Source organism: Cottoperca gobio, chromosome 14, assembly GCF_900634415.1.
Source record: "Cottoperca gobio chromosome 14, fCotGob3.1, whole genome shotgun sequence".
Lineage (NCBI taxonomy): Eukaryota > Metazoa > Chordata > Actinopteri > Perciformes > Bovichtidae > Cottoperca > Cottoperca gobio.
Window position 1 is genome coordinate 25,010,371 of NC_041368.1, and position 27,500 is coordinate 25,037,870.

General features: G+C 43.1%; 2 protein-coding genes across 2 annotated transcripts in view; both read left to right on the top strand.

Moving 5' to 3' along the window:
• The window catches only part of ncbp3 (nuclear cap binding subunit 3), an 8,313-nt gene extending 7,699 nt beyond the window's left edge, over positions 1-614 (top strand). The window contains exon 13 of the mRNA XM_029448689.1: positions 1-614. This exon is cut by the window's left edge and continues 1,524 nt beyond it. The gene's annotated coding sequence lies outside the window, so the exon portion shown is untranslated.
• Positions 615-10,766: 10,152 nt separating this feature from the next.
• pcf11 (PCF11 cleavage and polyadenylation factor subunit) overlaps positions 10,767-27,500 on the top strand; it is a 16,836-nt gene continuing 102 nt past the window's right edge. Inside the window, exons 1-17 of the mRNA XM_029447650.1 lie at positions 10,767-11,147; positions 14,809-14,934; positions 15,623-15,805; positions 17,947-18,162; positions 18,760-19,745; positions 20,173-20,347; positions 20,429-20,825; positions 20,925-21,068; positions 21,378-22,651; positions 22,891-22,957; positions 23,038-23,163; positions 23,270-23,390; positions 23,520-23,703; positions 25,372-25,527; positions 26,555-26,647; positions 26,794-26,829; positions 26,916-27,500. The exon at positions 26,916-27,500 is cut by the window's right edge and continues 102 nt beyond it. Coding sequence (XP_029303510.1) covers positions 10,905-11,147; positions 14,809-14,934; positions 15,623-15,805; positions 17,947-18,162; positions 18,760-19,745; positions 20,173-20,347; positions 20,429-20,825; positions 20,925-21,068; positions 21,378-22,651; positions 22,891-22,957; positions 23,038-23,163; positions 23,270-23,390; positions 23,520-23,703; positions 25,372-25,527; positions 26,555-26,647; positions 26,794-26,829; positions 26,916-27,191 — 4,803 coding nt within the window. The 5' untranslated portion in view covers positions 10,767-10,904 and the 3' untranslated portion in view covers positions 27,192-27,500. The remainder of the gene's footprint in view (positions 11,148-14,808; positions 14,935-15,622; positions 15,806-17,946; positions 18,163-18,759; positions 19,746-20,172; positions 20,348-20,428; positions 20,826-20,924; positions 21,069-21,377; positions 22,652-22,890; positions 22,958-23,037; positions 23,164-23,269; positions 23,391-23,519; positions 23,704-25,371; positions 25,528-26,554; positions 26,648-26,793; positions 26,830-26,915) is intronic.

Here is a 27,500-nt window from a genome sequence, read left to right on the forward strand (position 1 = left end):
AGACTTCGACACAGGAGTTGAGATTAGTTTCTGGGGAAACGTAACGTTCTTCAGTTCAGCTGTGACTAACGGTTACTGTCGTTATGCGTTAATCTGACATCAAATAAAAACAAATGTCTATTGGTAAAAGAATCGTGCAACCAAACAACATGAAGAATAAATTAATTATTTCCTCCATTGTTTTGTGTATAAGCTCAGTTAAAAGGTAAAAATCCAAGAACGAAGTCTGACGTTCAAATGTTTTGTTAAAACCCCCAAAATATTCAGATTACTAGACTTTAAACAGGAACCGTTTATTTCTCATCACTTTCTCACGTTAGTTATTTGCTGATGGATTTCTTGAATAGTTTAAATTCAAGTTATTTTAAAATTCTTTTTTTAAATTGTCAACTCTGGACTTTGAGGATAAATTAATGTCAATAGAAATTGATAGAGAAATAAATAAATGTGGAAATATGTAGAGAAAAGTAAAACAATTGAAATATAAAATAAATTTAACAATGTAAATAAATGTGGGACTGAAGAGAAATAAGTCAAACGTAATTGAAATACAAAGAAAGCTATTATACAAATGTGGAAATATGAAGATTAATAAACAAAACATGAAACAATTATCTTAAGTATCTTGATTTATTTTCACATTAACGTGTTCATTTAAATAAGTACAAATAAAGGGATGAAATAAATGACAAATATAATACACAGAAGAAATTGTGATTTATATGCAAGTATATATTTTTTAGTATACAGAAATAAATGTCAAAATGCTTATTTTATATTTTGTTATGTTTCTTTAGATTTCCATATGAGAAATAAATGTGAAAAGATAGACAACAATAATTATACACATTTGAATTTTTTCCCCATATTAATTTAATTAATTTCTTCTGTATATATATTTATATGTATTTTACATATTTAAATGAACAAAGAAATAAAAACGTAGTTATTCTTTTAAAATGTTATGAGTCTTTATATTTCCACATTTGTTATTTGCTCATTTATTATTTAATTTCTTAGTTCCTGTATATTTGAAACAAACTAAAAGTTCTCACCCCGAGTGTCGACATGATGGTGAACATGATGGTGAACATACGTGATGGTGAACGTACATGATGGTGTACGTGATGGTGAACATACGTGATGGTGAACATACATGATGGTGAACATACGTGATGGTGAACATGATGGTGAACATACGTGATGGTGAACATACATGATGGTGAACGTACGTGATGGTGAACATACATGATGGTGAACATACGTGATGGTGAACATACATGATGGTGAAAATACGTGATGGTGAACGTACATGATGGTGAACATACGTGATGGTGAACATACGTGGTGGTGAACGTACATGATGGTGAACGTACGTGATGGTGAACATACATGATGGTGAACATGATGGTGAACATACATGATGGTGAACATACGTGATGGTGAACGTACATGATGGTGAACGTACGTGATGGTGAACATACGTGATGGTGAAAATGATGGTGAACGTGATGGTGAACGTGATGGTGAACGTGATGGTGAACATACGTGATGGTGAACGTGATGGTGAACATACGTGATGGTGAACATACGTGATGGTGAATGTACATGATGGTGAACATGATGGTGAACATACGTGATGGTGAACATACGTGATGGTGAACATACGTGATGGTGAACATGATGGTGAACATACGTGATGGTGAACGTACATGATGGTGAACGTACGTGATGGTGAACATACGTGAGGGTGAACATACATGATGGTGAACGTACGTGATGGTGAACATACGTGATGGTGAACATACGTGAACATACGTGATGGTGAACGTGATGGTGAACATGATGGTGAACATACGTGATGGTGAACATACGTGATGGTGAACATACGTGATGGTGAACATGCATGATGGTGAACATACGTGATGGTGAACATACGTGATGGTGAACATGCATGATGGTGAACATACGTGATGGTGAACATACATGATGGTGAACGTACATGATGGTGAACATACATGATGGTGAACATACGTGATGGTGAACGTGATGGTGAACATACATGATGGTGAACATACATGATGGTGAACATACGTGATGGTGAACATACATGATGGTGAACATACGTGATGGTGAACATACATGATGGTGAACGTGATGGTGAACATACATGATGGTGAACATACATGATGGTGAACATATGTGATGGTGAACGTGATGGTGAACATACATGATGGTGAACATACATGATGGTGAACATACGTGATGGTGAACATACATGATGGTGAAACAATACATGTGATGGTGAACATACGTGATGGTGAACATACATGATGGTGAACATACGTGATGGTGAACATCGTGATGGTGAACATACATGATGGTGAACGTGATGTGAACATACATGATGGTGACATACATGATGGTGAAATCGTGATGGTGAACATACATGATGGTGAACATTGATGGTGAACATACGTGATGGTGAACGTACATGATGGTGAACATACGTGATGGTGAACGTACATGATGGTGAACATACGTGATGGTGAACATACATGATGGTGAACGTAGGATGGTGAACATACGTGATAGTGAACATACATGATGGTGAACGTACGTGATGGTGAACATACGTGAGGGTGAACATACATGATGGTGAACATACGTGATGGTGAACATACATGATGGTGAACTATGGTGAACATACATGATGGTGAACATGATGGTGAACATACGTGATGGTGAACGTACATGATGGTGAACATACGTGATGGTGAACGTACATGATGGTGAACATACGTGGTGGTGAACGTACGTGATGGTGAACATACATGATGGTGAACATGATGGTGAACATACATGATGGTGAACATACGTGATGGTGAACGTACATGATGGTGAACGTACGTGATGGTGAACATACGTGATGGTGAACATGATGGTGAACGTGATGGTGAACGTGATGGTGAACATACGTGATGGTGAACATACGTGATGGTGAACGTATGTGATGGTGAACGTGATGGTGAACATACGTGATGGTGAACATACGTGATGGTGAATGTACATGATGGTGAACATGATGGTGAACATACGTGATGGTGAACATACGTGATGGTGAACATGATGGTGAACATACGTGATGGTGAACGTACATGATTGTGAACGTACGTGATGGTGAACATACGTGAGGGTGAACATACATGATGGTGAACGTACGTGATGGTGAACATACGTGATGGTGAACATACGTGAACATACGTGATGGTGAACGTGATGGTGAACATGATGGTGAACATACGTGATGGTGAACATACGTGATGGTGAACATACGTGATGGTGAACATACGTGATGGTGAACATGCATGATGGTGAACATACGTGATGGTGAACATACGTGATGGTGAACATGCATGATGGTGAACATACGTGATGGTGAACATACATGATGGTGAACGTACATGATGGTGAACGTGATGGTGAACATACATGATGGTGAACGTGATGGTGAACATACATGATGGTGAACATACGTGATGGTGAACGTGATGGTGAACATACATGATGGTGAACGTTATGGTGAACATACGTGATGGTGAACATACATGATGGTGAACGTACGTGATGGTGAACATACGTGAGGGTGAACATACGTGATGGTGAACGTACATGATGGTGAACATGATGGTGAACATACATGATGGTGAACATACATGATGGTGAACATACGTGATGGTGAACGTACATGATGGTGAACGTACGTGATGGTGAACATACGTGATGGTGAACATACGTGAACATACGTGATGGTGAACGTGATGGTGAACATGATGGTGAACATACGTGATGGTGAACATACGTGATGGTGAACGTGATGGTGAATATGCATGATGGTGAACATACGTGATGGTGAACATACGTGATGGTGAACATACGTGATGGTGAACATACATGATGGTGAACGTACATGATGGTGAACATACATGATGGTGAACATACGTGATGGTGAACGTGATGGTGAACATACATGATGGTGAACATACATGATGGTGAACATACGTGATGGTGAACATACATGATGGTGAACGTGATGGTGAACATACATGATGGTGAACGTGATGGTGAACATACATGATGGTGAACATACGTGATGGTGAACATACGTGATGGTGAACATGCTGATGGTGAACATGCATGATGGTGAACATACGTGATGGTGAACATACGTGATGGTGAACATACGTGATGGTGAACATACGTGATGGTGAACATGCATGATGGTGAACATACGTGATGGGATGAACATACGTGATGGTGAACATACGTGATGGTGAACATGCATGATGGTGAAACGTGATGGTTAACTACGTGATGGTGAACATACGGGATGGTGAACATACGTGATGGTGAACATGCATTGATGGGTGAACATACGTGATGGTGAACATACGTGATGGGTGAACATGCCATGATGTGTGAACGTGATGGTGAACATACGTGATGGTGAAGTGAACATACGTGATGGTGAACTATACGTGATTGTGAACATGCCATGATGGTGAACATACATGATGGCGGGTGAACATGATGGTGAACCTACATGATGGTGAACATACGTGATGCGTGAAACGTACATGATTGGTGAACGTACGTGATGGTGGAACATACGTGATGGTGAACATGATGGTGAACGTGATGGTGAACGTGTGATGGTGAACATAGCTGATGGTGAACATACGTGATGGTGACTATGTGAACGTACGTGATGGTGAACTACGTGATGGTGAACATGATGGGCTGAACCTTGATGGAACTTGATGGTGACCATACGTGATGGTGAACATACGTGATGGTGAACGAAATGTAAATAATAATAATGTAAATAAATACATGATGGTGAACATACATGATGGTGAACGTACATGATGGTGAACATACATGATGGTGAACATACGTGATGGTGAACGTGATGGTGAACATACATGATGGTGAACATACATGATGGTGAACATACGTGATGGTGAACATACATGATGGTGAACATATGTGATGGTGAACGTGATGGTGAACATACATGATGGTGAACATACATGATGGTGAACATACGTGATGGTGAACATACATGATGGTGAACAGTGATGTGAACATACATGATGGTGAACGTGATGGTGAACATACATGATGGTGAACATACGTGATGGTGAACATACGTGATGGTGAACATGCATGATGGTGAACATGCATGATGGTGAACATACGTGATGGTGAACATACGTGATGGTGAACATACGTGATGGTGAACATACGTGATGGTGAACATGCATGATGGTGAACATACGTGATGGTGAACATACGTGATGGTGAACATACGTGATGGTGAACATGCATGATGGTGAACGTGATGGTGAACATACGTGATGGTGAACATACGTGATGGTGAACATACGTGATGGTGAACATGCATGATGGTGAACATACGTGATGGTGAACATACGTGATGGTGAACATGCATGATGGTGAACGTGATGGTGAACATACGTGATGGTGAACATACGTGATGGTGAACATACGTGATGGTGAACATGCATGATGGTGAACATACATGATGGTGAACATGATGGTGAACATACATGATGGTGAACATACGTGATGGTGAACGTACATGATGGTGAACGTACGTGATGGTGAACATACGTGATGGTGAACATGATGGTGAACGTGATGGTGAACGTGATGGTGAACATACGTGATGGTGAACATACGTGATGGTGAACGTATGTGATGGTGAACGTGATGGTGAACATACGTGATGGTGAACATACGTGATGGTGAATGTACATGATGGTGAACATGATGGTGAACATACGTGATGGTGAACATACGTGATGGTGAACATGATGGTGAACATACGTGATGGTGAACGTACATGATGGTGAACGTACGTGATGGTGAACATACGTGAGGGTGAACATACATGATGGTGAACGTACGTGATGGTGAACATACGTGATGGTGAACATACGTGAACATACGTGAACATACGTGATGGTGAACGTGATGGTGAACATGATGGTGAACATACGTGATGGTGAACATACGTGATGGTGAACATACGTGATGGTGAACATACGTGATGGTGAACATGCATGATGGTGAACATACGTGATGGTGAACATACGTGATGGTGAACATGCATGATGGTGAACATACGTGATGGTGAACATACATGATGGTGAACGTACATGATGGTGAACGTGATGGTGAACATACATGATGGTGAACGTGATGGTGAACATACATGATGGTGAACATACGTGATGGTGAACGTGATGGTGAACATACATGATGGTGAACGTTATGGTGAACATACGTGATGGTGAACATACATGATGGTGAACGTACGTGATGGTGAACATACGTGAGGGTGAACATACGTGATGGTGAACGTACATGATGGTGAACATGATGGTGAACATACATGATGGTGAACATACATGATGGTGAACATACGTGATGGTGAACGTACATGATGGTGAACGTACGTGATGGTGAACATACGTGATGGTGAACATACGTGAACATACGTGATGGTGAACGTGATGGTGAACATGATGGTGAACATACGTGATGGTGAACATACGTGATGGTGAACGTGATGGTGAATATGCATGATGGTGAACATACGTGATGGTGAACATACGTGATGGTGAACATACGTGATGGTGAACATACATGATGGTGAACGTACATGATGGTGAACATACATGATGGTGAACATACGTGATGGTGAACGTGATGGTGAACATACATGATGGTGAACATACATGATGGTGAACATACATGATGGTGAACATACGTGATGGTGAACATACATGATGGTGAACGTGATGGTGAACATACATGATGGTGAACGTGATGGTGAACATACATGATGGTGAACATACGTGATGGTGAACATACGTGATGGTGAACATGCATGATGGTGAACATGCATGATGGTGAACATACGTGATGGTGAACATACGTGATGGTGAACATACGTGATGGTGAACATACGTGATGGTGAACATGCATGATGGTGAACATACGTGATGGTGAACATACGTGATGGTGAACATACGTGATGGTGAACATGCATGATGGTGAACGTGATGGTGAACATACGTGATGGTGAACATACGTGATGGTGAACATACGTGATGGTGAACATGCATGATGGTGAACATACGTGATGGTGAACATACGTGATGGTGAACATGCATGATGGTGAACGTGATGGTGAACATACGTGATGGTGAACATACGTGATGGTGAACATACGTGATGGTGAACATGCATGATGGTGAACATACGTGATGGTGAACATACGTGATGGTGAACATGCATGATGGTGAACATACATGATGGTGAACATACATGATGGTGAACACTAGTAATTGGGAGATGAAGCTTCATTCGTTTGCACATGGGCTGAACCTTCATGGTGCTTCATTTGCTCTACTGCGCCATCAAGTGGACAATAAATGTAAATAATAATAATGTAAATAAATACATGATGGTGAACATACATGATGGTGAACGTACATGATGGTGAACATACATGATGGTGAACATACGTGATGGTGAACGTGATGGTGAACATACATGATGGTGAACATACATGATGGTGAACATACGTGATGGTGAACATACATGATGGTGAACGTGATGGTGAACATACATGATGGTGAACGTGATGGTGAACATACATGATGGTGAACATACGTGATGGTGAACGTGATGGTGAACATGCATGATGGTGAACATACGTGATGGTGAACATACGTGATGGTGAACATACGTGATGGTGAACATACGTGATGGTGAACATACGTGATGGTGAACATACGTGATGGTGAACATACGTGATGGTGAACATGCATGATGGTGAACGTGATGGTGAACATACGTGATGGTGAACATACGTGATGGTGAACATACGTGATGGTGAACATGCATGATGGTGAACATACGTGATGGTGAACATACGTGATGGTGAACATGCATGATGGTGAACGTGATGGTGAACATACGTGATGGTGAACATACGTGATGGTGAACATACGTGATGGTGAACATGCATGATGGTGAACATACGTGATGGTGAACATACGTGATGGTGAACATGCATGATGGTGAACATACATGATGGTGAACATACATGATGGTGAACACTAGTAATTGGGAGATGAAGCTTCATTCGTTTGCACATGGGCTGAACCTTCATGGTGCTTCATTTGCTCTACTGCGCCATCAAGTGGACAATAAATGTAAATAATAATAATGTAAATAAATACATGATGGTGAACATACATGATGGTGAACGTACATGATGGTGAACATACATGATGGTGAACATACGTGATGGTGAACGTGATGGTGAACATACATGATGGTGAACATACATGATGGTGAACATACGTGATGGTGAACATACGTGATGGTGAACGTGATGGTGAACATACATGATGGTGAACGTGATGGTGAACATACATGATGGTGAACATACGTGATGGTGAACGTGATGGTGAACATACATGATGGTGAACGTGATGGTGAACATACGTGATGGTGAACATACATGATGGTGAACGTGATGGTGAACATACATGATGGTGAACGTGATGGTGAACATACATGATGGTGAACATACGTGATGGTGAACATACGTGATGGTGAACATGCATGATGGTGAACATGCATGATGGTGAACATACGTGATGGTGAACATGCGTGATGGTGAACATACGTGATGGTGAACATGCATGATGGTGAACATGCATGATGGTGAACATACGTGATGGTGAACATACGTGATGGTGAACATACGTGATGGTGAACATGCATGATGGTGAACATGCATGATGGTGAACATACGTGATGGTGAACATGCATGATGGTGAACATACATGATGGTGAACATACGTGATGGTGAACATACGTGATGGTGAACATGCATGATGGTGAACATGCATGATGGTGAACATACGTGATGGTGAACATGCATGATGGTGAACATACGTGATGGTGAACATACGTGATGGTGAACATACGTGATGGTGAACATGCATGATGGTGAACGTGATGGTGAACATACGTGATGGTGAACATACGTGATGGTGAACATACGTGATGGTGAACATGCATGATGGTGAACATACGTGATGGTGAACATACGTGATGGTGAACATGCATGATGGTGAACATACATGATGGTGAACACTAGTAATTGGGAGATGAAGCTTCATTCGTTTGCACATGGGCTGAATCTTCATGGTGCTTCATTTGCTCTACTGCGCTATCAAGTGGACAATAAATGTAAATAATAATAATGTAAATAAATACATGATGGTGAACATACGTGATGGTGAACATACATGCTGGTGAACATACGTGATGGTGAACATACATGATGGTGAACATGATGTTGAACATGATGGTGAACATACGTGATGGTGAACGTACGTGATGGTGAACATACGTGATGGTGAACATACGTGATGGTGAACATACATGATGGTGAACATACGTGATGTTGAACGTACATGATGTTGAACATGATGTTGAACATGATGTTGAACATACGTGATGGTGAACATACGTGATGTTGAACGTACATGATGTTGAACATGATGTTGAACATGATGTTTAACATACGTGATGGTGAACATACGTGATGTTGAACGTACATGATGGTGAACGTGTTGTTCTCGTCTCCGGTCTAATATCATCCAGCAGCTGCTTTCAGGCCTCACATGGCGGCTGGAACAGCGACTGCTAATAACACACGATTCACTCTTTATGGAGAAATACATAAATACGTATGAAAGCCCAGAGGGTCCTCAATAGCATTGTATGTATGTTTTGTTTACATTAAAAATGCAATAATACAATTAAGATTTTAATTTCCACATACTCGTACAGGCGGGCTATGACCTTTTAAAGTTTAAATGGAAAAGCTGTACAGGCGACAATATTCATTATTTAAATTATTTAAATTAAAGAAATATAAACGTGTATCCTGATTTCCATTTACGGAGGAAATATCTTAAATCACAATTCAGATTAAAATGCAATTTTTCAACCATTTAGAAATAAAAACAACACTTGACATTTTGTTTTCAAAGACTTAACCTGCTGTAGTGGACAATATTTAAATATTTAAATGCAATAAGCCAGTAATTCTCAAAGTGGAACTATAAAGAGAAATAAATAAATTTGGACAAAAGGTTAGATTATTTCATTTTAATCATCATTATACATATATACTTTCGAATACACATGAGTAAGACTATAGAAGTGTAAAAAATATGTTTACAACTTATGTACTTAAGTATTCCAAGGGACATACACAAAGATTATACAATATATATTTATATATAATATACATATGATATATCTACACTGAGCGCAACTATTCATTCTGTTTCAGATCAAATAGATTTGCTAATATTGTCCTAAGAACCTTTAAAACCAGTGAGACAGTCTGCAGTGAGACAGACTGCAGTGAGACAGTCTGCAGTCAGACAGCTCCGGCCTCATGTTGCTGTGTCGGGAAACATGTCTGACTTTACGTAATAATAAACTCACAGAGCTTCATTATGATTGGCTCATTTGTGTGACTGTTATTTTATACAACCAATGAAATGCAAGATCCCGGTCCAGGCGACCTGAAACCAACCAATGAGACTTCACTGACGTCACGGCTGATATAAAAAAACATGTGACGTATGAGGCCTCCAGTTCCAGCCGCCATCTTCTTGTCGTCGTTAATAAACGGGTGTAGAACGACGACTGAAATAAAGCACTAAAAGCGGCTTTATTCTATCAAACCAGAGCAGAACCGTTAGCTCCATGAGTTCATGGACTGCCTGCTGGTCAATGGTTATGGTACCGTTAAGGCTGCTGTAGGTTTCCCGGGCTCGCTCAGCTCAAAGATGGACGACAAAGCGGCGAGGGAAGACGCCTGCCGGGAGTACCAGTCCTCTCTGGAAGACCTGACATTCAACAGCAAGCCGCACATCAACATGCTGACCATCCTGGCCGAGGAAAACCTCAACTTCGCCAAGGATATCGTCGCTATTATTGAAGCGCAAATAAGCAAGGTTTTTATAAATATAGAATACTTTCAATTTCAGATGCTTCTATGTCGATATATGTAGTAATGTAGGCCTGTTAGCAACATGGCGGCTAGCGAGATGTCCCCGAGCTGCTCTGTTAGCTGCGCTGTTAGCCGCTCTTCAAACTCCATTTTGTGTATTAAAGTGAAAACGTCGGTTTTTAATAATATATAGTTTGTTTCAGAACGAAGAAGTTATTTTTAACAGCTAATTTTAGTCGAAACTCGCGGCACTGATGTGAAACTGAAGTGAAAATCCACCGTAAAATGACTTTTAGCTCGTTTGTGTGGAAACAGATTATAAGTGACATGTTTATTAACACCACGTGCACTGTGAAGCAGACACACCTGTCCTGTCAGTACCTGCACTCAAATACTGCAAGTACAAACACTAATATTACAACATACAAGCGTATTAGGCCATGTTTTTAACTTTTAAACCATTATTAAAAACAATAAACTTGTGTTGCATTTTCAGTTGGTAAAGACTTCCTGTTTTGTTCTGATGGGTGATTGTGTAAATTAATAACCTCAAGGTCAAAATACACAATGTGATAAATAGTGTTTTTTTTGCTAAAACAGTTATTTTACATGTAAACTTTGAGACTTCAAAGTGGGCAAGATTGTTTATTTCAACTAGTGTTTCACAATAAAAGAAACAGGAAATGTTTGGATATAAAGAGAATATAGAACATTAAGAGAATAAAGCTCTGTTTAATTAGCTCATAAAACATTAACTATTATACAGCACTGTTTCAAACTACTGTTTCAAACTACAGTTACCAACTACTGTTACAGACTACTGTTACAGACTACTGTTACAGACTACTGTTACAGACTACTGTTAGACTACTGTTACAGACTACTGTTACAGACTACTGTTACAGACTACTGTTAGACTACTGTTAGACTACTGTTACAGACTACTGTTACAGACTACTGTTACAGACTACTGTTACAGACTACTGTTACAGACTACTGTTAGACTACTGTTACAGACTACTGTTACAGACTACTGTTACAGACTACTGTTACAGACTACTGTTACAGACTACTGTTACAGACTACTGTTACAGACTACTGTTACAGACTACTGTTACAGACTACTGTTAGACTGCTGTTACAGACTACTGTTACAGACTGCTGTTACAGACTACTGTTAGACTGCTGTTACAGACTACTGTTAGACTGCTGTTACAGACTACTGTTACACTACTGTTACAACCTGCTGTTACAGACTGCTGTTAGACTACTGTTAGACTACTGTTAGACTGCTGTTACAGACTACTGTTACACTACTGTTACAGACTGCTGTTAGACTGCTGTTAGACTACTGTTAGACTACTGTTAGACTACTGTTACAGACTGCTGTTACAGACTGCTGTTACAGACTACTGTTACAGACTACTGTTACAACCTGCTGTTAGACTACTGTTAGACTACTGTTACAGACTACTGTTACAACCTGCTGTTACAGACTGCTGTTAGACTACTGTTAGACTACTGTTACAGACTGCTGTTACAGACTACTGTTACAGACTACTGTTACAACCTGCTGTTACAGACTGCTGTTAGACTACTGTTACAGACTACTGTTACAGACTACTGTTACAGACTACTGTTACAGACTACTGTTACAGACTACTACTGTTACAGACTACTGTTAGACTACTGTTAGACTACTGTTACAGACTACTGTTACAGACTACTGTTACAGACTACTGTTACAGACTACTGTTAGACTACTGTTACAGACTACTGTTAGACTACTGTTAGACTACTGTTAGACTACTGTTAGACTACTGTTAGACTACTGTTACAGACTACTGTTACAGACTGCTGTTAGACTACTGTTACAGACTGCTGTTACAACCTGCTGTTACAGACTGCTGTTAGACTACTGTTAGACTACTGTTACAGACTGCTGTTACAGACTGCTGTTACAGACTACTGTTACAGACTACTGTTACAACCTGCTGTTACAGACTGCTGTTAGACTACTGTTACAGACTACTGTTACAGACTACTGTTAGACTACTGTTACAGACTACTGTTATACTACTGTTACAGACTACTGTTAGACTACTGTTACAGACTACTGTTACAGACTACTGTTACACTACTGTTACACTACTGTTACAGACTACTGTTACAGACTACTGTTAGACTACTGTTAGACTACTGTTAGACTACTGTTACAGACTACTGTTACAGACTACTGTTAGACTACTGTTAGACTACTGTTAGACTACTGTTAGACTACTGTTAGACTACTGTTAGACTACTGTTAAGACTACTGTTACAGACTACTGTTACAGACTACTGTTACAGACTACTGTTACAAAGTGCTTCACCAACACGATATCAAAAGAAAGAATCATCCATTATAAACAGCTCAAAGTGCAGATTAAAGACTTTATGAACAGCATCCTTTACTGAAGCGACTTTAACTCCCGAGCTGCAACCAAAACATCATTTTCTACATTAATCGATAGTTTGGTGTTGAAAATGTAAGAAAATAGTAAATCCATCCCAGTGTCTGAGTCCAGCTGACGTCTTCAAGGTCTTTATGTCTTTGTCTCTTAATAGAAAACAGATTGGAGGCTGAGATAATAATGACTATCTTTCCTTCCGTTAACAATATTACAATCAGTCAAAAAGAATCATAAATCATGAGTCAGACAGACGGATGACCCGGTTTAGTTTTAGTTACGGTGGATTTTGACTGCAGATCTGAATATTCACAGACGTGTGTTCTGCTGACGGAGGCTCGCCGTGTTACTGTTGGTGAACACAGAGACGTGTGCTCCTTCCTAAAGCGTCTATAGAAAAGCATCTGAGTAACAAAGCTTTGACGCCTGAACGCATCACAAGTGCATTAACTAGTGAATCTTGATTTACTGAAATGTCATTGAATGGTTAAAATGTTTATAATAAAAAATGTGAAATGTGCTTTTTGTCATTTTTTATTTCCCAGTGTAATTTCTTGGTGTCCTCTGGTTTACATGATGTGACACTTGTACAAACAGTGTTTGCTCAGCTGCAGTTTGGTAGCAGAGTGTAAATGCAGCGTCTTTAATGATCACCTCCCGACGGGTACCAGAGTTTTTTTTTTTTTTAAACAACCCAAAGGAGAAAAACTGAGGGGTAAAACTTATGAGTGAATAAAAGTCACTGGGTGAAAGTTAAAGAGTCAAACTCGCCTGGGTAAAGTACAAAGAGTGGTTCGAGGAAAGAGCCCTCTTTGGAGGTAAAAAGGTTCCGAAGACTGGACTTTTTTTTTTACCCACAATGCACCTGGACATGTTTTTCTCCCTGGCCTTGGGGAACGATCTGAACTGATTACGTTTGAAGATGACAGATTTTTCTGCACATTTTTGGACGGGCAAAGCTTGGACTTTATTTTTTCTCGATTTTACTTTGATTCCAGAACGAAGACGAATGTTTTCGGACTGTCGGCTGATTTGTCGCTTCCCCCTCGTCACTGACTTTATTTTTGTCTTTTTCGCTTGAGGTTTCCCCGACGCGGCGGGTGGTGAGGGGGGGGCACTCCGCCCGTTTATCCTGTCAGCTTGTGATTTGTTCTGAAATGTTTTGTTTTTAACCCCTGTTGTTTTCTAAACTTGTCGAGTTTTCTATTGCTCCAGGCCCCATCCATCGAGAAGCTTCCAGTTTTGTACTTAGTGGATTCCATAGTGAAGAATGTTGGAGGAGAGTACCTTGCAGTGTTTGCTAAAAACCTAATCACTTCATTTATATGTGTCTTTGAAAAGGTACAGTTCTCTATGCTGCTGTTAAGCATTGTTCAATTCAAATTAAGCACTAAACCTGTGTAGCAGCCCTCTTCACTTCCTGTTTGTTGTTGCTTGCTTTTCATGTTTGGTCTCCTGCACTCTGCGCTCTTAAAGGGACCGTTCACCCCAACGCTTAAACATGTTTTACCGGCCTGGTTTTTAATCTTGAGTGTTTTGGTGCGAGCTGCTGAGTGTGTGGCGCCGTCGGCCGCCTCGTATAAAATGGCAAAAAAGACATTTTTAAAACTAACCCAGCAGTAAACTAAAACCAGTTTCACGTGGATCTATTTTCTCTCTGCCGTATCACCACGCAGGAGGAAGCGTGCATCGGGGACGAGAGGCGTGTGTAGTCCGGCAGAAAGAAAATACTTCCCTCACAAAACAAACTTCAAAATGTATTTTTAGTTGGATTCTCCAAGTTGAAATCTCTTGGCAGCTTGAACGATCTCGATGAATAACCTCGGGTCAGAGGGAAGGTTAAAGTGTGGGGTGAACTGGCCCTTTAATGCCATAACCTAGCTGCTAATGGGGGGGGGGGTAATGCCATGCTGTTTAAGTATTTAATCAGATTGCTTCTTGTTTCTAAGTGTTGCAGTTTGTCACATGAAATGTTTCAGTTTCTCATGTTGCTGCTCGCTGTGGACCAAGTCATGTCCTTCTGTTGTAGGTGGATGAAAACACCAGGAAGAGTTTGTTCAAGCTGCGCTCCACGTGGGACGACGTGTTTCCTCTGAAGAAGCTGTACGCGCTGGACGTGCGGGTCAACTCTGTGGACCCGGCCTGGCCCATCAAGCCGCTGCCGCCCACTGTGAACGCCAGCATCCACGTCAACCCAAAGTTTTTAAAACAGGTGTGTATGTGCAGCCTGACTTGTGTCACTTTATAGATTCTTATTCATACTAAATATTATCTACAGTATTAAAACTTTACTCATCCCTTTTGTGAAATTCAATGTACATATTAATGCATCAATAATGTACAAAGCACATTCTGCAGAACTTGTACTTTTACTTCTGGTACTTTCAGATATTTGAATGCTTTTGTACTGTATTAAAGTTTGAAGTACTTTTACTTGTAACAGTATTTCCACAGTGTAGTATTAAAAGTCCCGGCATCATTATACAACTTTGCAGATACATAATGACGTGCTGTGACGTTTAAACCTGCAGGAAATAACAAGTTTACTTTGAGTCAAACATTCAGACTGCTGTAAAGTCAACGTTACATTTCAGACTAAACGATTAGAATATGTTATTAATGTGCTTTATGTTCCACGATGCATCGTTCCTATAAAAGAAAGCTCTTCAGTTTTCATCATCAGAATCTGCAACCAGAGAACAAAGTAAACAAACCAGATTTAGTTTCTGAATAAAACTGCTTTTAAAAGGATTTCCTGTTGAACTCTTCCATGTTTTCACTGCAGCAGCTCGTCTCTCGGGGTGGAAGACGCTTTATACGTTCATGCTCTTCACATCAATATTTAAATTAGTAATTCTACATTTCAAGTTGTGAGCAAATGTCAAATCCACTTTGTTCATCTCACAATAATTCATAGTTTTGAAGGAACCAAGTCAAACTTGAGTTTTCTGAAATGTTTCTATTTGTATCACTAAAATGTATTTCATACGCCCATCTTTATATTTACCAGTACAGCTCTGCATGTGGAGGTGATGACTCGTAATCGTTAAAGGAGTTTTTCAGCCTCAAATATAGAGTTAGAGAAGCAGCTGTTAGAAGCAGCTGTTACAGAAGCAGCTGTTAGAGAAGCAGCTGTTAGAGAAGCAGCTGTTACAGAAGCAGCTGTTAGAGAAGCAGCTGTTAGAGAAGCAGCAGCTGTTAGAGAAGCAGCTGTTAGAGAAGCAGCTGTTAGAGAAGCAGCTGTTAGAGAAGCAGCTGTTACAGAAGCAGCTTTTAGAGAAGCAGCTGTTACAGAAGCAGCTTTTAGAGAAGCAGCTTTTAGAGAAGCAGCTGTTACAGAAGCAGCTTTTAGAGAAGCAGCTGTTACAGAAGCAGCTGTTAGAGAAGCAGCTGTTACAGAAGCAGCTTTTAGAGAAGCAGCTTTTAGAGAAGCAGCTGTTACAGAAGCAGCTTTTAGAGAAGCAGCTGTTACAGAAGCAGCTGTTAGAGAAGCAGCTGTTACAGAAGCAGCTGTTAGAGAAGCAGCTGTTAGAGAAGCAGCTGTTACAGAAGCAGCTGTTACAGAGCAGCTGTTAGAGAAGCAGCTGTTAGAGAAGCAGCTGTTAGAGAAGCAGCTGTTAGAGAAGCAGCTGTTACAGAAGCAGCTGTTAGAGAAGCAGCTGTTAGAGAAGCAGCTGTTACAGAAGCAGCTGTTTCAGAAGCAGCTGTTAGAAGCAGCTGTTACAGAAGCAGCTGTTAGAAGCAGCTGTTTCAGAAGCAGCTGTTAGAGAAGCAGCTGTTAGAGAAGCAGCTGTTAGAGAAGCAGCTGTTAGAAGCAGCTGTTACAGAAGCAGCTGTTAGAGAAGCAGCTGTTAGAGAAGCAGCTGTTACAGAAGCAGCTGTTAGAAGCAGCTGTTACAGAAGCAGCTGTTAGAGAAGCAGCTGTTAGAGAAGCAGCTGTTAGAGAAGCAGCTGTTAGAGAAGCAGCTGTTAGAGAAGCAGCTGTTACAGAAGCAGCTGTTACAGAAGCAGCTGTTACAGAAGCAGCTTTGAGACAGGGTTCATGTTTCTGACATCTTCTAACCAGATGATTAATTAAACAATGTTCAGCTGCAGCTCTAAAACAAACTACAATCTGAGCGTTTAAAGAAGGTCTTCATCACCTCAGTCTTCTTCACATCCTGATATAAAACATTTCTTTATTTAGTAGAAACTAAAGTTTAAAAACACAAACTTAAACCGTGCACGATGTCATCACAGTGACATTTACAGACGAGCCTCGGATCATCTGTTCTAACATTGATGTATAAACTGACGAGCAGATGAATCCTCCATGTTATCTGAAGTTAAATAACCTGTCTGTCTCGTCTCCAGTCTGAGGAGGCGCCCTCTCCGCAGCCTGCTCCCTCTAAACCTGCGCCGCCGCCGCCTCCTCCGGCCCCCGCTGCCCAGCCGCCCCCCGCCGTCAGCCAGTCCAGCCTCACACAGGAGTCTCTGATCCGACAGCAGCTGCTGGCCAAACAGAAGCAGCTGCTGGAGCTGCAGCAGAAGAAGATCGAGCTGGAGCTGGAGCAGACCAAAGCTCAGCTGGTAGGAGCCGCTGCTCACGGGCTGGGGCGCAAGACTTGGAATATCAGTATTATAATACTGATATTACATCAATAATAAATACATTCGAGAAAGACTATTTAGTTCTTTTTTTAACCGAGGAACTCGTCAAATTGAGGATTTATTTGTATCTTTATTTGACAGTCGAAGCATCATCTAAAAACCTCAATAGAAGCTTTTAATGTTAAAGAAATAAAGACTCAGTATGGCACTAATACTAAAGTTAATGTTCCAAACGTCTGCTTTTATTTTGAAGGTTAGATTCCAAAACTAAGTCGGGTTTCACGATTCATCTTCAGAATCCACCGCGTGTTTATCTGAACTAAATGATCCATAATGTACAGAATATAATCTTTGTTAGTGTTTAACATTGTCACTGACTAGTTTTAATCTTTAAATCATCCGAACATGTCGAATAATTCAGAGTTTAAAGATGTTCATAAAGATTTCTGTCTGATGCTCAAAACTTTATTTTCTCGGTGCGAAGGAGTTCTCAGTGTGTCAGCTGATGATGGTCAGCAGGACGAACTGCTTCCTGTTTAGTCAGACTCATGTTTCAGCTGTGTGTTGTGTCTGCAGGCGGGGGGGTTTGTGATGCCGACCGCGGCAGCAACTCCGGGCTCAGCGGCGGTGAAGCCCGGCAGCCAAACTGCTTCCGTGGTCCGACCATGGGTCCCGCCTCCGATGGACGCCAAGCCGGCCACCAGAGACCCCCGCCTGAACCGCAGTGGATCCTCGGGGGGCCCCCAGCCCAAAGAACAAACTGCAGGAAAGAAGGACGGCTCCGCCACGACAGGAAGTCCTGCTCTGACACCAGAGAAACCGCCCCGGCCAGACAAAGCCAGGACCCCGAGGAAAGACGCGTCAGAGGAGAAGCCCAAAACCAAGCCTCCGTCTCCGGTGGTCAAAAGTGTCCCGGGAAAAATCAAACAGGCGGAGGCCGAGATCCAGAAGTCAGCTGACGGCCTGAAGAAAGACCCGCGGCTGAAGAAGCGCCCGCAGGACAAGAGTCGAGAGGCCGAGGAGCTGAAGGAGAAGAAGCGCTGCGTGGACAAGAAGGAACGCGTGGAGATGGCCCGGCCGGCCGACGCTCAGAGGGCCGTGAAGGGGAAGCTGGTGAACGGCACCACGGCCAAACACGAGCGCGACGAGTCCACGGAGAAGCCCGAGTTCAAGACAGGAGGCAACGCTCGAACACACGCCAGAAAACGAACGCGCTCGCGGTCCCGCTCCCCCACCTCCTCCCCGAAGAGGAAGGACCGGCGGTCGCCCAAGAGCAGAACCCGGAGCAGCTCCCTGTCCCCGTCGCCCTCCCAGAAACCCGGCAAACCCAGGAGGGTCCGCGCCGACGAGCCAGACCACGGCAAGCCCGACCACGGCAAGCCCGTCCGCGAGGACCGGCTCGCGCCCAAGAAGAACCAATCGGAGGGCAGGAGGTCGAAGAGGCCGGCGGAGGATCGACACGCCGAGTCCAGAGACTCTCACTCCCCCCGGAGCCACGACGGCAGCAAGGAGGCCAAGGAGGCGCCGCAGCGCTGGAGGAGCGGCTGGGAGGAGAACAAGCAGTGAGCTTTGATCTCAATGTTCTTTCAGCCTTTTCCTTTGTTCTTCATGCCGCAGAGATTTTATTAAGTTTAAACTAAAGACTGAAGTCCGGTCGATTGTTCCTGCTTTAAGAAGCTTTGAGCTATTATGTGTGTATATTATATTATGGTCTGTCTGAAGATTTAAGGATATCATTTCTGCAGTTTCAGCGTCTTAAACTTGATTATTTACTTTTCTTTGATGGAAATTCAACAATTATTTTATGATATTCAGACAATTTCAATAGAAAGTAATCGTGATGAAGAGGTGGTTGATGAAGAGGTGGTGGGGTTAGGGTGATGGACAGATCCTGTGGTTTGAATGTTTGTGTATCTTTAAATGTTTAGATTGAGTGCAGCGGATCTCGTGCTGATTCTTTACGGGATCTAACATCTGTTTCCTCTCCAGTCCGAAGCTGCCGGAGGACTCTCACGTGAAGCCCGGTCCTCCGAGACACAAACCGTACGGCACCCCGACTCGCCCCTCCGCTCCCCGCACCCCGAAGCATCGCCTCAGCGTGGACGCCAACATGCAGATCCCCGAAGTCCTCAACACGGCCTCCAAGAAGGACCTTCTCCGGAGGGTACGTCTCCACATCTTTTCTTTAAAGCCTCATTATTTAAATACTTTGTATTTGACGTGTTGACCGGACGTCTCTCTGCAGGCCAGTAAGCGTCTGGAGAGCGGCGAGATTTCTCAGGAGGACTTCCTGAACATGGCGCACCAGATCAAACACTTCTTCCAGTATCAGGAGGAGAAGCAGCACTCGGACGTCTGGAGCGACTCCGCAGACTTCCCCGCCAAGAAACCGCAACAGCCCGCCTGTGCTCAGCCTCGGCCCAGCGGCGCCGGCATGGACGCGGCGGAGCTGTCTTACTACGAGCACAAGTCCAAGCTGAGGAAGACTCAGGTCACGCACCGGGCCGCCGGCGAGGAGTGGGAGGGCGAGGACAGTCCGGAGGAGGACGAGGAAGTTGTGCCGGGCGAGAACACGGTAGCGAACACGGGCGCTGAACACCCACCGCCACATAAATACAGCCGGGCGCCACGGGAGAGGCAAGGTGAGCTGAGGGTTCTGGGACGGAACATTCATGATGTTAAAATAAAGTATTTAATGATGTAGCTGGTTTCAGAACATTAAGTCTTCTCGACTCTTGCAGGCGAGCGGCGGAGTAAAGAGAGCGAGGAGCCGCGGCCGCCGCTCGGCCCCATGATCGAGGAGTACAACCACGGCAAAGAGTTCCCGACCCTGAAGTCTCTGCCGGGTCTCCGCTTCAGGAGGAGAGCCGACCCCCGAGAGCCCAGTGAGTGCCCTGCTGCCCACGCGACCGCCAGCAGCACGTCTGCTTTTAAACTGCCAAGACAAATATTATCTTGATCCACAGAGAGGTCAGAGGTCAGGGGTCAGGGTCTCGATCAGTGACAGCAGGGTTAGACTCTACACATGTACCTCCTCACGACAGGAAGTCTTGAGGGCGGCACGATGACGCTCAATATCGTTATTTGTTAAACAGAATAATGTGTTCGCAGTTCTGCTGAAATACAACAAACTTAATGTTCCAACATTCTGTTGGTGCAGCAAACGTCTTCGTGACCTTTCTGTTTGTTTGCAGGTGAGCGAGAGTGGAACTCGCCGCTGACGGAGCGGCAGCGTCTGAGCGAGGAGCAGAAGAGCGGCTACGACGCTCCCCGGAGGTACGACTCCCGACACCCCGACCTGCGGAGGCCGGAGGTACCGGCGGCCTCCGGCACAGTGGTGCACAGGAACTCCCCGAGCCCGGTTGCCGTGGAGGCGCCGGCGCCCAGGTTTGAACGTGAGCGCCTGCCGCCTCTGACCCAGAAAGACTCGGCGGAGATGAGTCCGATCCCTCGCTTCGAGAGCCCCAACAGCGAGCACTCTGACGACGAGCCCCTCGGCCTGGATGGCCCCCTCCCTCACCCCCTCCCTCCTCCCAAATCCATCCTCAAGGCGCCGGCCCGCGTAGGACCGATGGCTTCTGTGCACCAGCACGGCGACTCCCCGGGACACACGCCGCCTCATGACGGAGGGCACCCCCCGCAGCGGTATGATGGGCCCGTACCCATGGGCCCCAACAGACCACACCCTCCGGGGTGGTACGAAGGCGGGGGCCCCGGGCGCTACGATGACTCGTCTCGCTTCGACGGGCCGCACCACCAGGGCCCCGGCAGGTTCGACGGTGGCGTGCCGCCTCATCACAACATGCCAGAGAGGTTCGATGGGCCCCACATGTCTCATGGTCCAATGAGAGGCGGAGACGCTATAAGGCGGTTCGACGGGCCCCCCCACCCTCAGGGCCCGGGGAGGTTCGACGGTCAGCAGCCCCCCGTGAGGTTTGATGGACAGGGACACTTTGACGGCTCAATGCAGCGCTTTGATGCACCGCGGCGCTTTGACGGCAACATGGCTCCTGGCTCTGGACCAATGGGCTTCCAGCAGCAGCGGCCGATGCGCTTCGACGGCCCGATGAGGTTCGACGGTCCGATGCGCTTCGAGTCGCCCGTCCAGCCGGGACCCCGGTTTGACATCGTGCCCCATCAGAGCGGGCCGCCGCTCTACGAGTGCCCCCCCGGCCAGCAGGGCCCCATGAGGTTTACTCCCCAGCACAACATGCAGCCCCCCATGAGGCAGATGGCCCCGTCAATCTACGAGAGTTCCATCGCCCCCCAGCAGAGCTTCAACATGGCCCCCCAGCGCTTCCCGGAGCCCATGAACCCTCAGTTCCCCGCGGGGCCGATGGCGTTCCCGGCTCAGCCGAACCTGCAGCCAGCCGGAAACTTCAACATGCAGCCGACGCCGTCCTTCGGCCAGCCGGCCCCCACCCCCTTCTACAACCCCGCGGCCCCCGCTGTGGGCATGCAGCAGCCGGTGAGTGACGCCCGCAGATTAACAATGTTTTCAGCCTCAAACATGGAGATCTGATGGTTAGGATTATATATTATATTATATTATATTATATTATATATATATATATATATATATATATATATATATATATATATATATATATATATATATATATATATATATATATATATATATATATATATATATATATATATATATATATTTATATATGCGCTGTTTTAAAGTCTTGTTGTCTGCAGGTGAACATGTTGGGGAACCTCAGCCAGCCCTTCCTGCCTCAGAACTCGGTGCCTTTCGTGCAGCAGAGTAAGATCGTCCTCTGGTTTCAACACAAAGTGTTTTCTTGAATTGAAGTGTTTGTGACTAATTTGTTTGTGTCCCTGTAGCGCCGCAGGGCGCCCCTCCAGAGAACCACTTCGGCCAGGTTGACGTCAACGACCTGCTGTCCAAGCTCGTCTCCAACGGCATCATCAAACCCTTGCAGCCTGACGCTGCGCCGACCGCCAGCGCTGGTCAGTGGACCGTCCGATCTGAGAGCTTTCTGCTGCACTGTGAACCGTTCAGGACGCAACCTTTAATAAAGGTTCTTTCATTTATTATTTGTTTCCTATTGTCCAGAACCTGCTTCCACGCTGCCAGCAGCTCCGCCTGCGGTGGAGGAGGAGGAAGAGGAGGTGGAGGATGACGAAGATGAAGACCTCCCAGACCTCACCGGCTTCAAAGTGGACGACATGAAACAGTGAGTGGAACGTTCGGAGGGTTCATGTGATTTAATGTATCAGTGATCATGAGTTCCTTCTGGGGATATAAAGTATAGTTATTAATATGCAAGTACTTGTAATAATACTGAGTTCTATCCGTCTCCCAGGCGCTATGAGAGCGTGGTCACTAAGCTGTACTCGGGGAACCAGTGCTGCCTGTGCAGCATGAGGTTCACCGCCGCTCAGACCGACATGTACGCCGACCACCTGGACTGGCACTTCAGACAGAACCACGCCGGCAAGGTGGCCAGCAAGAAGATCACGCACCGCCGCTGGTACTACGGCCAGAGGGTGAGAACGCACACGCTAAAGAAACGGTCGGGGTTACTCTAGAGCAGGGGGGGCCAACCAGTCAGAGGTTAAGAGCCAAAGATGTTACTATGTTACGGCAAAGAGCCACATCATACACACAGTCACAGATGCGCACCCCCCCTCTCATTCTCTCTTTTGTTCTCAGCCTTTCTCTGTGCTCCCTCACTCTCTTCCTCCCCTCTCTCTCTCTCACAGACAACATTAAAATCTAAAACTTTACACACACACACACACACCCTCACACAGACAGACACACACACACACACACACAGACACACACCCTCACACAGACAGACACCCTCACACAGACAGACAGACACAGACACACACAGACACACACACACACACACACACACACACACCCTCACACAGACAGACACACAGCTCTGCTCAGACAGATTTATTGTAAATGTCACACACCATAATATTGACAGAAATTTAACAGTTATTATCAACATTGAACATTGTGTCTCACACACACACACACTCTCAGTGTGTTTTATCTTCCTCTGCATGTTGCTTCTTTACATTAGTGGGACGTCTGACATTCCTTGCCTCGAACAATCCTCCTCATATCTGTCTTGTATTCGTTGTGGTCACTCGAAGCGATTCTTTCACACGTGTGTCAGAACAGATGGATACTTTGATTTCACGTGTTTCAGGGAGAACACACCGACTCACAGACGTGTGTTGAACCAAACATTGATAGTAGCTTGAGTGCAGCCCGTTTGACGTTGGGATATTTTTCAATTGGCACAGTTTTCCAGAACTCAAGGGTCCCTTCCCTCAGAACAGCTTTCAGTCGGTCTTCCTCAGAAAGTTCGATCATCTCCAACTCGGCCACCGCCTCGTCCGTGACCAGCGGGGCTTTCAAACAGTCCGTCTCTGCATTAAAAGGGTCGACGAGGAACGTAATCTGTGACCTTTTCAGTTGTAGATTATGAAACCGGGTCGCAAAGCTTTCATGCAGGGTTTCAACCAATGTTGCATATCGGGCTGTTTGCTTTCTCAGGGCGGCGCCGGTGGCTTGTCCGCTTGCTTTTAGCAGAGAGGGAAAATGCTCCTCTCTAATAAAACGTCCGATGTTGGTCTTCATATTTTCTCGGTGCATTCTTCCTGCCATTTTAGGACTCAGATAGTGTTGACTGTACGATAGGTTCTTCCTCCCTCAGAGGTGATTGGTTCACTGCATCGCAGGCATATTTGTGAGGTGGCCCGTCATGCTCTCATACTGACGGCTCATTCAACAAGCGAGTACATCTGAATGTTCTTTGATATCGTCGTGGTATCTTTTCCTCATCGAGCACTAATGCTTAAGTTTAGGAGTATATTTGTTTTTTTATTAAAGAATTTATTCTCTTTTTAGCATTTCCTTAATTGAGGTTAGAATTAAAGAATTTAAATAATCATGTTGAGTGACAGCTTTAAAATAATCAAACAGTTCAGTTAATAAAATGTTTATTTAATCTCAAGGTCTTGATTTTAAAATCAGTTTCTGGGCAACAATCACATGTTTGTTCAAATCATAACGTCATCAGGTGACGGATTTAAAATGAGTTACCTGCTTTAAACTTCATCGTGATTTATTAATGTCGCTGTACAGGCCATGTATTAATGTGTGTGTGTGTGTGTGTGTGTGTGTGTCAGGACTGGGTGGAGTTCGAGGAGATGGCAGACCTCGAAGAGCGAGCGAAGAGCACGTTCTTCGAGAAGGTGAACGAGGAGGAGGTGCAGAAGAGCCAGGCGGCCGCCAAGGAGAAGGAGTTCCAGAGTGTGAAGGCCACTAAGGACCAAGTGGGGGAGGTGAGGCTTGGTTATTATATAATATAATATTGTAATTATATATATATAAATGAATTATAGTGTGAGGGAGGCTTGGTTATTATATAATATAATATTGTAATTATATAATATAATATTGTAATTATATATATATAAATGAATTATAGTGTGAGGGAGGCTTGGTTATTATATAATATAATATTGTAATTATATAATATAATATTGTAATTATATAATATAATATTGTAATTATATATATAAATGAATTATAGTGTGAGGGAGGCTTGGTTATTATATAATATAATATTGTAATTATATAATATAATATTGTAATTATATATATATATAAATGAATTATAGTGTGAGGGAGGCTTGGTTATTATATTCTATAATATTGTAATTATATAATATTGTAATTATATATATATATAAATGAATTATAGTGTGAGGGAGGCTTGGTTATTATATAATATAATATTGTAATTATATAATATAATATTGTAATTATATAATATAATATTGTAATTATATATATAAATGAATTATAGTGTGAGGGAGGCTTGGTTATTATATTATATAATATTGTAATTATATAATATAATATTGTAATTATATAATATTGTAATTATATATATATAAATGAATTATAGTGTGAGGGAGGCTTGGTTATTATATAATATAATATTGTAATTATATAATATAATATTGTAATTATATATATATAAATGAATTATAGTGTGAGGGAGGCTTGGTTATTATATAATATAATATTGTAATTATATAATATAATATTGTAATTATATATATATAAATGAATTATAGTGTGAGGGAGGCTTGGTTATTATATAATATAATATTGTAATTATATAATATAATATTGTAATTATATAATATTGTAATTATATATATAAATGAATTATAGTGTGAGGGAGGCTTGGTTATTATATAATATAATATTGTAATTATATAATATAATATTGTAATTATATATATAAATGAATTATAGTGTGAGGGAGGCTTGGTTATGAACTGCTGGTGTTTCCTGCAGCTGTGTGAGATCTGTCAGGAGCCGTTTGAGACGTACTGGGTGGAGGAGGAGGAGGACTGGTTCCTGAAAGACGCAGTGAGGGTTGACGACAAGGTACACGACCCCCCCGACGATATCAAATAAATTTCTTCAAAAAAATAATAATCCTGAAGAAAACAATACAAATGTTTGAACGTTACCTGAGAACATCGTCCGCAGTGTGAATGTGTCTGTCGACTCATCCTTTGTTTTCTCCTCAGAACTTCCATCCCGCCTGTTTCGAAGACTATAAAAATGTAAGTAAGAGTTTTAAATGCATAAAATCATAATGAAATAAGAAAATGAAACGTTCAGACGTTTGACTTCCTGACTTTGTCCTCAGACGTCTTCGTACCTCGACGTCACGCCGTCGCCCAACAAGCTGCTCACTGAACACCCGCTAGGCGCCTTCATAAAGAGAGAAGAGGAGGAGGAGGAGGGGGCCGGCACTTCCTGTGCTGTTGCCGCTGCCGAAGCTGCCGCCGCCGAAGCTGCCGCCGCCGAAGCTGCCGCCGCCGAAGCTGCCGCCGCCTCAGTGAAGCAGGAAGTGGAGGCGAGCGAGCTTCCTGCTGTGAAGGAGGAGCAGCAGGAGGTTTTAACGGAGCAGAACGCAGAGTGACGCTCCAGCTGCACTTTCTTTTTCAACAGAAAGTGTTTTTACATAAACTTCAATACATTTTTGTATTTGGATTCTGCGCGACCGGTTCAGGTCAAGTTTTTTCTGTGAATTGAAACTGTTTATTAAAAAAAAGATGTTTTGTTTGCTTTTGGCTAAAAGATGTAAATGATTTAATTTATAAATTAAAGTATTTTTTGGTATCTCTGGTGTAACAGTGATTGAGTGTAAAGTGATTCATGTCGGGTACTTCCTGCCGCGTCAAGGTAAGCATCATCGGATTGGACGACTGCGATCGTGTTTCTGCGCGGG